Source organism: Harpegnathos saltator, unplaced genomic scaffold (genome assembly GCF_003227715.2).
Source record: "Harpegnathos saltator strain DR-91 unplaced genomic scaffold, Hsal_v8.6 scaffold132, whole genome shotgun sequence".
Taxonomy (NCBI): Eukaryota; Metazoa; Arthropoda; class Insecta; order Hymenoptera; family Formicidae; genus Harpegnathos; species Harpegnathos saltator.
The window spans coordinates 891086-902783 of record NW_020229909.1 but is presented as its reverse complement, the minus strand read 5'-3'; the positions used below and the strand labels follow the sequence as shown (position 1 = coordinate 902783).

At 47.0% G+C, this 11698-nt stretch overlaps 1 protein-coding gene across 2 annotated transcripts; it reads right to left on the bottom strand.

The window, feature by feature from the left end:
• Nucleotides 1-3303: 3303 nt before the first annotated feature.
• On the bottom strand, nt 3304-9931 carry LOC105188876 (cytochrome b561 domain-containing protein 2). 2 transcript variants are annotated; one of them, XM_025307944.1, is made up of 4 exons: nt 9748-9918; nt 8160-8470; nt 6631-6907; nt 3304-4405 (listed from the first exon to the last, which is right to left on the bottom strand). In XM_025307944.1, the coding sequence occupies exons 2-4, from the start codon at nt 8162-8164 to the stop codon at nt 3836-3838; spliced, it is 852 nt and encodes a 283-aa protein (XP_025163729.1). In that variant the 5' UTR covers nt 8165-8470; nt 9748-9918; the 3' UTR covers nt 3304-3835. The 2 variants fall into 2 exon arrangements, with proteins under 2 accessions (XP_025163729.1, XP_011148865.1); XM_011150563.3 differs by lacking the exon at nt 8160-8470 and having other exon boundaries at nt 9748-9931.
• Between the last annotated feature and the right edge of the window lie 1767 nt (nt 9932-11698).

Below are 11698 nucleotides of genomic sequence, written 5' to 3'. Positions count from 1 at the left end.
GCATACTTGCTCGGTGTTAATTAACGATAAACTACATTACGGGAGCATGTCGGTTATTGCGACTGAAATATTTTAAGTTTTAACGCAAATAACGCATAATGTGATTTCCATAATGGCACAACGGTGCATTTATTGCACGTGCAACTTGCCACGCTGTCCGTTTGATTATATTTAAAAATCGCATTTCGCGTCTACGTGCGTTCGGGCGTTCGGGGGATAAAAGCTCTTTGAAAAATACACACAGCGTCATACAGATTAAACGGTTTGTTCGACAATATTGCATAAAATAACACTTCATTTGCACGAATCCCACCGAAATAGGAAGGGGGGGGCAGCAGGGGCAGCAACGTTCGGGTGGGACTTTGCAACAAACGTTTACTCCCTTTGCCGCGTGATTCGCCGTCATTCCACGTGATATTATGATATTATGATAAAGCAGCGCTCTGACGCTTTCTCTCGAAGATCGACGAATGTGTTGAACTTCGACCTGCTTTCTCCACTTCGGCGAGGACGCTCGCGCGGAATTGTCACGGGATAAAATATCACCGCGAGCAATTTGCATAAAGTGAGAAATGACGCCTTGAAATTCTCGCTGTAAAACGACGAGAATTTTAATTTCCCCGCCGTCGCCGTTACCGCCGCGCCGCCACTGCCGCCTCCGCCGCCGCAGCTTCGCACGCGTAACTTTCGAGCGCTGGGCATTTTAAAACGCCGCTTATTACGGCCACCCGGCAGGGGGATTTAATAACACAAAATCCCAGGGAAGAACAGCGCGAGTTATCCTTTCAATAAGGAAAACGGACGGACGGGATGGACGGGGATGCTCTCGCGTTAGCGGAGCGTGGACAGACATTGCGCGTCGAATTAATCCGTAATGAATGATTCATGAGGCCTCGATCTGCGACCTGGCAGATCTCGTCCCGCTGCGGTAAAAATGGGGCGGCGCGCTTCATCGAGGCAGGTCGAAGATCGCCGAGGAAAGGGGCCGAAGGAGAGAGAAAGAGAAAATCATGGCTGGAGGGGCTGGAGCGAGACAGGCGGGCGCGCGTTAGCAATTAACGTGATCGTTGACACACTTCCGCATTTTCTACGGCGACGCAAGTAAATAATCGCCATAATCGGGATAAGCTTATCGCGGATAAGCGCGCTCGGTGTGAACGGTCAAGTATCCGGTTGCGTATTTGCGATACGCGCGCGGCGGCGATTAGTATCGCGCGCAAATAAATATCGCCGCTCTTCTTGCGCTCGTTATCACGCGCGTATAAATATCACTCGAGTCCCGCGCACACTCTCCCGGCATTATCGCGCGCGGACGCGCGTTTTACGTTATACAGCCGCTGCGTTAATTACCCTGGCGGATTGTCCGCTGCGGAATCGCCGCGATCCGGAACTCTCAGCGTCCGCAGTTTCGCGATGCGCGTTACCGCGCCGTATGATCCCGCATCGCGCTCGCCCGCGATATACGCGCAATGTGCTCATCGATTATACGGATGATTGATTTTAACGCGGCGAAGGTGCGCAAGTAGCCCGCAAAATAAAACGCACAATCGCCGTCGAAAAATGAATCGGCATTCATTCGATCTCATGCGATGCGATGAAAATCGGAGCTGCGGCTTTCAGTTGCGTTTTTACGGCCGATAAAGCGCTCTCGGCATGGATTTGATCAAATACTAAGGTATATAGGAATTAATTAATTATTTCCCAATTGTTATATATTTATTATTTATTTACTTTTGATTTTTCATCTTTTCCCCTTTACACGTTGATACTTGATGAAATCAGCGCTGCAGTGCCGAAAAGCGGTAGCGAATGCGAAAAGTACTGCGATCGTTGAACTTTTATCCAAATTCAGATTTGATCACAATTTTTATTTTTAACTTTTTCATTTATCTCTCTCTCTCTCTCTCTCTCTCTCTCTCTCTCTCTCTGTCTTTGTTCGTCCTCTTCTCCCTTCGAAATGCTCAGAAGTCGCTGCCTGCCTGTAGAAGTAACAGGTAAACTAATAAAGAGATTCGGGCAAACATTCATTCCGAGTTTCGTCCGGTCTCGCGCTTTTTACGATCGCGTGTTGTCCTTCACGGCGAACACTTTGAAAGCACCAGAACTGTTTCTCGCTCGATGAGATTGATCCGATTAACCAAAGCATCAAATGCAACCGAATTCGCCGTGCAGGAAATGGGAAGCAGACTGCAGTTTGGCGGCGAGGAGAAATTACGACTTTCGAAATTTCAGACTGTGCCGCGCTTTTGCGTCTAATTAAACTTTGACTTCTCGTTTATACGCCGTCAGAAGCTAAAATGGCGCGCCGCTGCAACCGAATGCTTGTGCGCGGAACACTTCGCAACTCGATTTCGTAATAACATTATCTCCGCCACTAAAGAGCGGATTTTCCCTTCGCGAGATACTTTACATGCGAGAATACGCGGCCAAAAAGACAAGGAGAATTCTTTCATGGCTCCGGCTACTTTTTCAGGATAATGTGTCCACTCGTCGCAACAAAATGTCAATTACTACATTAAACAGTCGGACGTAATGAGGCAAATTCAGCCGAATGACGAACCGAAACGTAACTCGACAATGGTTTGTTACGTGTAATTTAAGTAGTAATTGCCGCCTCCAATCCAAATGGTTTTGAGTTAAACTACTCTGAATGCAAGCATAATATTTTCACTAAATTAATGTGTAATGAGCCAGTTTTCTGCTTCGTGCGCACAATAGACGGCATTTGATATCCAATGTTTGTCTCACTCGGAGAGATTTTCATGAAAAATCACACAATTACTCTCTTCTATGCTTCACATTAAAACAAACAAAAAAGAAATATATATATGTATACATATTATGATATCACACGAGTACATCTATCACATTCAACGCAATGAATTACATTACTATGAATATATAATGAATAATATTATATTACGTACTTGATACACACGTTTTTCATAAAATTGCCCCCTTCTGCGCGTAATCTAGTCAATGATGTGATCTAGACAATGTAACAAATTTTCACATGAAAAAAATTCCTTTTATTCTCGAAACGTCATATATACATAGATATATATATATATATATATATATATATACTCTATAGAAAGCGCCAAATGTACAGAAAATCATTCTCTCCGGGATATTCTGTTCGCGATCAATACTCTCGCGACGTCGAATTGCACCGATATCGGGTGGTAATCACTCGTACGCGCGCGCTATTCTTTCTCTCTTTTTCCCTCTTTCTCTTCCACATCAACGTCGCCGTGAACTTTTGTTATAATCGTTATACGGTGAAGTTATTAGCAAGCTTAATGCCGTTTCCATGCATCATCCTTTATTTTTATTTTCGTAACATGCCGAATATTTCTCCCTTTCGAGCACGTCGCATATAGCCGCCATTAATTCCAATGCAAGAACATACTCGTTCACGTGGAGAGAAACGCGCTCAAAATTTTATTATTTTGTATTTCAAATTTTTTTCATCTGCGAGCTCAGATCTTTCTGGTTGGTAACGCGTTACACGTCATATAAAAAATCTCCCCGTTATCATATTTCTACATTTAACTCGAGCTTTTATCAATAAATATTAATTCCTCTAATGTATCGTATTACCTAATTAATATAGTTTTTACCGAATGTTACACACACACACACACACACACACACACGCACACGCACACACACACACACACACGTACACGTACTCGCGCATTTGTATCCTGTCGCAAAATCGCACAAATGCAACAATATGACTGGAAGGCACCGTTGAGGATATATTGCATTCTAATTATTGATAATTATCCTCGCAGCTGCAGAGAAAGTAAGTAAATAGCGCGGGATATATTTACGACTTGCCGAACGTGGAGCTCGACGCATCGACGACGTCCGTGTATGATGAAACGGCGGGGCAAATTGACCTCACGAGAGCGAGGGTCTGGCTGGCGAGAGAAAAAAGCGCGCCCCTCAGGGACAATAGCATGATCACCACCGTAAGAACGAACAGGGCCGTGTCGATGTTCTCTATCTGCGTCGCTCTGTATATCAATCTCTTCTGGTAGCCGGTGCACTGCGCGAGCATACCGAGGACGAAGCAGGCGATGCCCAGAAAATTGTGCACGAGCTTGACAACCACCGGGCGTACGAACTTGCGGAGTTTCACCGCGATCAGCACCGGGTAGCCGAAGATCGCCAACACGAACACGATCACCAGCGAGGAGAAGCCGAGGATACCGTGGACGGAGAGGAAATGCGCGCTTTTAGCGTTGTACATGATGCCGACGCCGACGAGGTTGCAGATCAGTCCGAGCACCTGCAGCACCCAGTGGATGTTCTTGTTGGCCCGGCGCGAGAACGCACTCGTCAGGATGTTTTCGCCTGCGAGCACCAGGATGGCTTCCGACATCAGCAGGATGTACTGAGGAGAGCGCAAGATCGATTCGTGAGCGAGGCTGTGGAAGCTCGTTCGTGAAAGGTCGTTTGGCTAAGTCGTTACAAGTTCTTTGGCCATCTTATCTGCCCTAAACTCTCTCTCCCCCTTACCGTCCGCCCTCCCTGTTTGCCTCCCGTGACGGGGACGGGCGCAATCGTCGCTCGATACGGATTTTACGCGGACGCGCTACGACTTGGCCGTCTCACGAGAACCCACGATTTCATATTGTTCACCGAATAAGGAAACTGTTCGCTAGAACGAGCGGTATTTAGCATTGCGTTTTTCGTTTCCTTCCTTTTCTCTTTTTTTTTTTCACCCCGTCCATTCCCGGATCGAATATCCTCGACTTGTCAACATATAATGGCGAATATATCGAGGGCCGAATAAAATGTTTTATTCATGCAAAGAGTGATGGAACACGTACGAAATCTGGAATGGCAAACGTGGGATTCGTTTCCGCACAAAGGATGAAGGTGTACATTCCCGCGCGGAAGCTACGTGCCCAGACGTTGTTACAGCACCGAGTCGTGTTCGGCGAAAAGGAAAAAAAAAAGAGAGAGAGAGAGGAAGAGAAAGGAAGGAGACACGCAGGAGAGAATTAATAATCGCATCCATTCCGCTGTAGTCAGGAGCGAGGAGGAAAAAGAGAGAAGAATCCTGTGGCGAGACATATTCAGGCGCGCGCGAGAAAGCGCGAGAAAGCGCGAGAAAGCGCGAGAAAGCGCGGGAGCTTAAGGTGGCCCCGAGATCGACGATTCATCTGTACCTAAGCTCTGCTTTCCCGCGGATAAGCAGCGCAATTATCGTTGCACTTGAAACGTGCTCGCGCAAGCGAACCGGGCTCTTCTTACAAGGAAAAGATAAGAGCTACTTGGAGCGCAGTCGTAAACTCGCATATTGATGCGAGTTTAAAGAAGAACGTAACTAACACGGTCGACGGGTCTTCCCCGATCGGCTCGGCGTGTGTATCGGATGCATGCCGATGAGCTATATCTAATAAATGGAGATGTCCCGGACGTGAAGAGCTTCGAAAAAATTCAGCTTGCGACGGTTGAACTTTTCCTCGCGTGACGTACGGCCGACGACCCGAGACGTTGCGCAGACACGCGCGTCTGATTTTTCCGCAGCTGTATCTGGAAGATTAACGGACCGACGACGCCGACGTGCCGCGTGCACGCGCGCGCGCTGTGCTGTAGGCGCGAGCGAGTGTTTTCTTATTTCTGTTTGTTCGAGCAACTTGAGAGTGCTTGTTACATCGCGCGTAAATTATTCATCGAGACTCGCTCGGAATTTTAAATGGCTTTACATTTTCGATGAGTCCCGCCGAAAGCGCCGCCTCGCCGCGAGTCATGTAACCGCGCGAAATTAAGAGGGCTCTCTCTCTCTCTCTCTCTCTCTCTCTCTCTCGCTCTCTCCTTTTCGGGTAAGAAAGCCCTTGGAGAGAGACACGGAGAGGTCTTCCTAATACTGAGAGCTCGAACATGTGTTCGTGTTAATATTGGTAGATTAATATACAGCGAAATTAATTATCGCAATTGATTTGTGCCCGTGGGGCGAAGCGGAATTTGATATGCTTGTACAGATTGCACAAATTTGCCGCGCGTGTACAACGGGGCATACGTCGCGCGCGTTGCACGCCGTGGAAAATGTTTCTAAACAGACAGAGCCATCGGTCAATCATTCTTGACGACTATTTAGCTAGGACGCAATTATTCACATCGACGCGCGACAATATGTACATACAGAATGCAAACACTCGGAAATGCAGGCGCGTGAATGTAAATATATACCCAGGATTCCCCCAGCCGTGTTATCGTGATACAGCGGAGAAAGGGAGGTGGGGGAGGGGGTGGGGAAGGAGGGGTGGGAGGGGGCATTAAAATTCTCGTACGTTGCGAAGAATATAAATTCCCAGTGGCGAGCGTCATTCTTGTCGATCGCGTCGCGGGGATTTTGCGTGAAATCATGTGTGAAATCCCTCTGGCTGCACCGGAGGTATTTTAATTGCCACTGATATTTTCTCTCCTTCTCAAAGCACTGTCAGGAAGGTCGCACATGACTACGCGAGGTTTACGAGTCCGATAACGCTCGACCGATATGCGACGCGACCTTTTACCGATTGCATGAATTACAACGGTCTAAGACCGACGAACACAGACGAGCACAGAGGCAGATTGAACGCGAGTATCACGAGAGCGGTTGATACGTACCCCAATAGTGCAGAGGATTATGTGCACATTCGTTACGGAATACCGATCGCTGGCGACATACACAAGATACGACGTCACCAGTATTATCAATGCGTGGTTAATCAGGTCCACCGCGGTGACGAACACGCGCTGAGCGGCCCAGCCGGTCTTCCTTCTCCGCCTGTTTTCGGGCTCTCCGGGGCTCGCGATACTTTCGGCGGAGCTGCCAGATTCGATTTCCAGCTTGGACCTTGTCGATTGGAGCGTGATCCCGCCATTGTTTTTATCTTCCATTGTCCTGCAATATGTTTTCGGCGATTTGTTATCGGCGTTACGATCGGGCGTTATATCAGGCGAAGGGATGATTTCTGCCGGTTGCTCGCAATGCCGAGCCTGATTGTATTCCCGACATTTAAGCCCCATCTCGACGTGATATGCTCTCGACCGGGGCGCTGCTATCTACGTGGCAGCTTCGGTGGAGTCACGGCCCGATTTTGTGTTACGGTAACAATTAAATATCAACGCGAAATGTAATTGTCCGTGCTGTGCTACGACGGTGCTTAGCTTAGAGTATCGGCTGATGTTTTGATCTTCTCGGAGAAGATTTGCGCACCCTCGGGGAAGCGTGTGCGCAGGTATTGCGTAATAACGTCTGGCGACATAGGCGACACGCTGAAAATATTTATACGATAATATTATCGCAGTTGGCCGAGAAATATTCCAATGCTCCTCGGGGGAAGTACAGTCTGACGGCGCTGACTCATACTTGCCGGCACAGCGTGGCACGGTTACGGCACCGGCGATATTGTATTCTCGCACACTGTATCTTTCTTCGTATTATAACTATAATTCTTACGACACGTATTACGACGCCGTAAAAGTTAACGACCGTATTCCATAACATGTAAAAATACTCGCGACGCGCAGTTGCTCTCGGCTAAAAACTAGATGCACGCTGCGCGGGCAAGAAGGTGCCCGGCCCGATTCCCACCAACGCCACCAATTTGTCGCCCATTTGCCGTTTGTCAAAACGAGGCAGCAAAAAAAGGCCAACCGCGTTTACACGCGGCGATTCGCCTTTCGATCGTATTCTCCCTCCCCTTTTTCGCCCCTTCTCATTAGCCTAAGCGGTGATGAATGAAGGAGCGAAGTAAGCGGCTGAGTAGCAATTGAGTAATTTGGGTGAGTAACAGAGTAAGTAATTAAGAAATTTACGTGCAACATTGGACATGTTTGCGCGAGCATGGGAATACGCATATTGATGACGAAAGCGCCGCAGCGGCCTCGGCGCATAAATACTGTAATATTCATCAAGCTTTCAATAATGCAAACGACGATTGATACTGTTTTTGACGTATCGCAGTGTCTCAACATAATGATACAATTTGTCACTGTATTCAAATTTCATCTGTTATGCGCTGTACACGAAAGTGCGCGCACCGCGCACGAATGACGTCGACGCTCGGCGCAATTAATCGAGCATGGTTCGCGAGAGAAAGAAACGTCCCATTTGGGAGCAGTAATTACAATAATTGCGATCCGATGCGTACCCCATCTGTATGCGACAGCGATATATTCTATTCTATTCTTATCGCGGCGGTCGCGCGAATTCGATCAAGCTGTTAAGCAGAACGCTCGCCACTCGCACGTTGTCAGACAGACTCCCTTGAGTATTCCCTTGAGGTCCCTTGGAAGAGATTCCATCGAGATAGCGGGAACATCTATTTATGGATGATAATCCTTGTAACTGATAAGAGGGGAAGTACAGCTGGGCTTGCCGGGTCGATTACACAAGCCTCATCGCTGCCTCACCATGGAGAAGCGCGGTTGGTTCTCTAGGCAACCCTTAAAATTGAGTGGTCTTAAAAAAGAGAAGAACAAGAATCAATCCTTGTGTGCGGGAAGCAGAAAATAGGCAGTTTGCCGAATGAGGTTACGAGGTCGCAGCTATCGCTGCTTCGAGCCACTCTCGTTCCCCGGCGTTTCTCCCTTAGTTATTAAAATATTTCCTATCACACCGAGTCGGGACAAATTTAACTCGACTGTAAAAACTGTTGCAGCCTTTTGTAAAATGCAGCCTCACTTAATGTTCTCATTGTTTCAAGCAGAGAGAGCAGGAGAGATAAAAAGAGAGACATGTCAAACTACGTTATTTATACGTCAATGTACGTATCCATCAGAAAATACAAATATATTTATAGAGCCAGAGAATATAAGATAAAATTTGAAATGAAATTTGAAAGCACTTTTCGCGAGTATGTTATACCTATGTGATACCAAAATTGCACGATTTTCAAAAGTAAGAATAAGAAGTGGAGCAGCCGAGGCTTTGTCCTCTCTGAAAGCTAAAGATTCAATTTGGACTTTGCATGCTACGGCCCCGTCCCGTCTCCACGACTGTAATCTGTCAGGGAATATTGAAGTTGCCGAGTAAAATCAACTAATTTTACTGTCCGCTAAAAGATGGACAAATGCCAAGACCACAAGCAAGCGATTTATTTTGCCCGTTCGTCCGGTACTTCCGCTCTCGTATCCCTTTTCATATTTTACTTCCGCCTTAGCCGCTGCCTACGACGAAATCTCTCGAACTTATTCGCCCGTGTGCCATTATTCCCCGCGCGAGTTCTTTTCGAGCGTAAATCACTGTGAAATATTGATTGAGGAGACTCGTACCGACAAGTGTTTTACGGAATTTGTACAGTCGTAAATTTTAAGCTATATATATAAATATATATATACACACATGTGTACGTACATACGTACGTGTGTGTATGACCTTCCTCCTCTGCAGTAAAAATAAATTAAACAAAATCGCAGTCTGATTTACAAGTTACGTAAATTTAGCGATACAAGTAAGACGCGCGCGCGGGTTATGCTAACTCAACTTGACAAAAATCTCCTTCGACCGCGAGAATCGATCGCGAAAGGTTCCACAATTTTGCAGATCGCTTCAAAAGATAAAGTCGACTTATGTCTGCAGCTAGATAGATGTTTTCCTCATTTGTCTTTTTCTCACTATAATAATCACAAATACTCACGCATACTGTCGCTATCCGAATATATATACATATTATACGCACAATCAGCAGGAGGAAAATTAGCCGCGACTTCGGAGAAAATAAAAGTACTGAGACTTACGTAAGTGTACGGCTCCAATGCGTATTCATACGCCGCTTCGGCGAGTGACTGTCTCGAACGACGGGCAACGATTGTCTACCGAGGAAACTCTTGGAGCGCGCCAACTTTTTCCTTAATATATGCCGGCGCAGCACAAGCGATTAATGAGGGGGAGAATGCGGGGGATCAGCTGGCCAGGATGCCATGAGTCGAGATCGACGTCGCGGCAATCTCATCGCGAGATTAAGTTTGCAGCGGTCGTGGGAATTGCGAGTAAGCGCAAAAACGGAGAAAAAAGAGACAAGAAGGAAAAGCGGCTTGTCCCGGGTGCGAGCGAGCGAGCGAGAATGTTTGTCCAAGCAAAGTGCGACAGATAAGTGCGCGACACTCAGATCGTCCGCGGCGGCCGCTCGTCGTCGCGCAAAGCTCGCGTTGCATTAATTAAGACGAATGCAGCACGTAATGGGCATTATCAGATGTCCTGTCGCACGTGTTAACGCGGCGTCGCGTTAACACGGCGTGACTTTTATCGCCATCACGTACGTTTTACGTAGCGCTCACTGGAGCTCAAGATGCAAATTAAACGGAGACGGATTAAACTGCCGCCTCTGCCGACTCCGCCGCCGCCGCCGCCGCCGCCGCCGCCGCCGCCGCCGCCGCCGCCGCCGCGCCGCCGCCGTCGAGGATATAATCAGCTGACCTAAACTCACAAAGGATTCAAAGGCTCGGCCGGATAGCTTTATGCCCGTTGCGGATCCCTGGCCGGCGCTTTCGTACATTAACTAGCACCGTCAGAATTATACGAATTCTCATGTATCCGAATTTATAAGGATTACGCGTGCCCCGTTAGTGAAGAGTCTGCCAAATTATGCTCAGTGGCTGAGAGACAGAGAGAGAGAGAGAGAGAGAGAGAGAGAGAGAGAGAGAGAGAGAGAGAGAGAGAGAGAGAGAGAGAGAGAGAGAGAGGGATATCACGTTGGCAATTCAAAGGAGAGGAATACGCGTCTTTAGGTGTGTTCCGTGAAATTCTCTCGCACGCTAGAGAGAGAATATACGATGGCGCGTTATCGATCCTTCGAGCTTTAATGTTTGAAAAATTATCCCCGGTGCTGATTTCAATAAGATTATTACTTGGCTTACACGACCCTTCAATTTGCAATTTCCACGTGCAGCTCGTACAGTTCGCCCGTTGCCCCAAAAATCCATTGAGAGGTATAATTCCCATAAATTTTATTCAGCTTCCGGCGTATATGTTAGGTAAGGTCAGCCCGATATTTCGCTTTTCGGCTCGCTTTGCGGTTCTACCGTTGGATACTACAGCGCTTTAATAACGCTTTTTTCGTTACCGACGTCGTTTAAATAGCCGTGTCGTTTTTGGCGAGTACGTAATCGACTGGTACGTAGAACTCTTATCAAATATTGCGGTACAAGTACACTCAATTATATTCCATTTATATGTATGTTGCATTTTTCAGTTTGATGGCACCTGATTGATGAGTCTGTTGGAAATGTTAATATGGATGCTTAATTAGACGAGCCGAATGCCGGTGTCGTATCTATCAACGAGATATAACTCGGTAGAGAGAGAGAGAGAGAGAGAGAGAGAGAGAGAGAGAGAGAGAGAGAGAGAGAGAGAGAAAGAGGGAGGAGTACATTACTCGGTTCGAACAGTCGTTTGATTTCTACATACATATGTATATTACGTACACAAATAATAGTGTTTTTTTTATTTTTTTCCATTTCATCGCGATACAACTCGCGCGTTCTAATAGCGCGCATGGGAGGAAAGCACGCGAGAGAGCGAGATGCGTAATCGTTGATACAATCTCGCGCTGCAAATTATAAAAAGCCGATGATATCTATTTAAGTGGAAATGTCGTGCGGAGTGGCGCGCAACGAAATCGCTACATATCGCGCCTGCTAATTCTCACGTAGCGATAATATTTTTCGATATCGATCGCATGCGATCGCC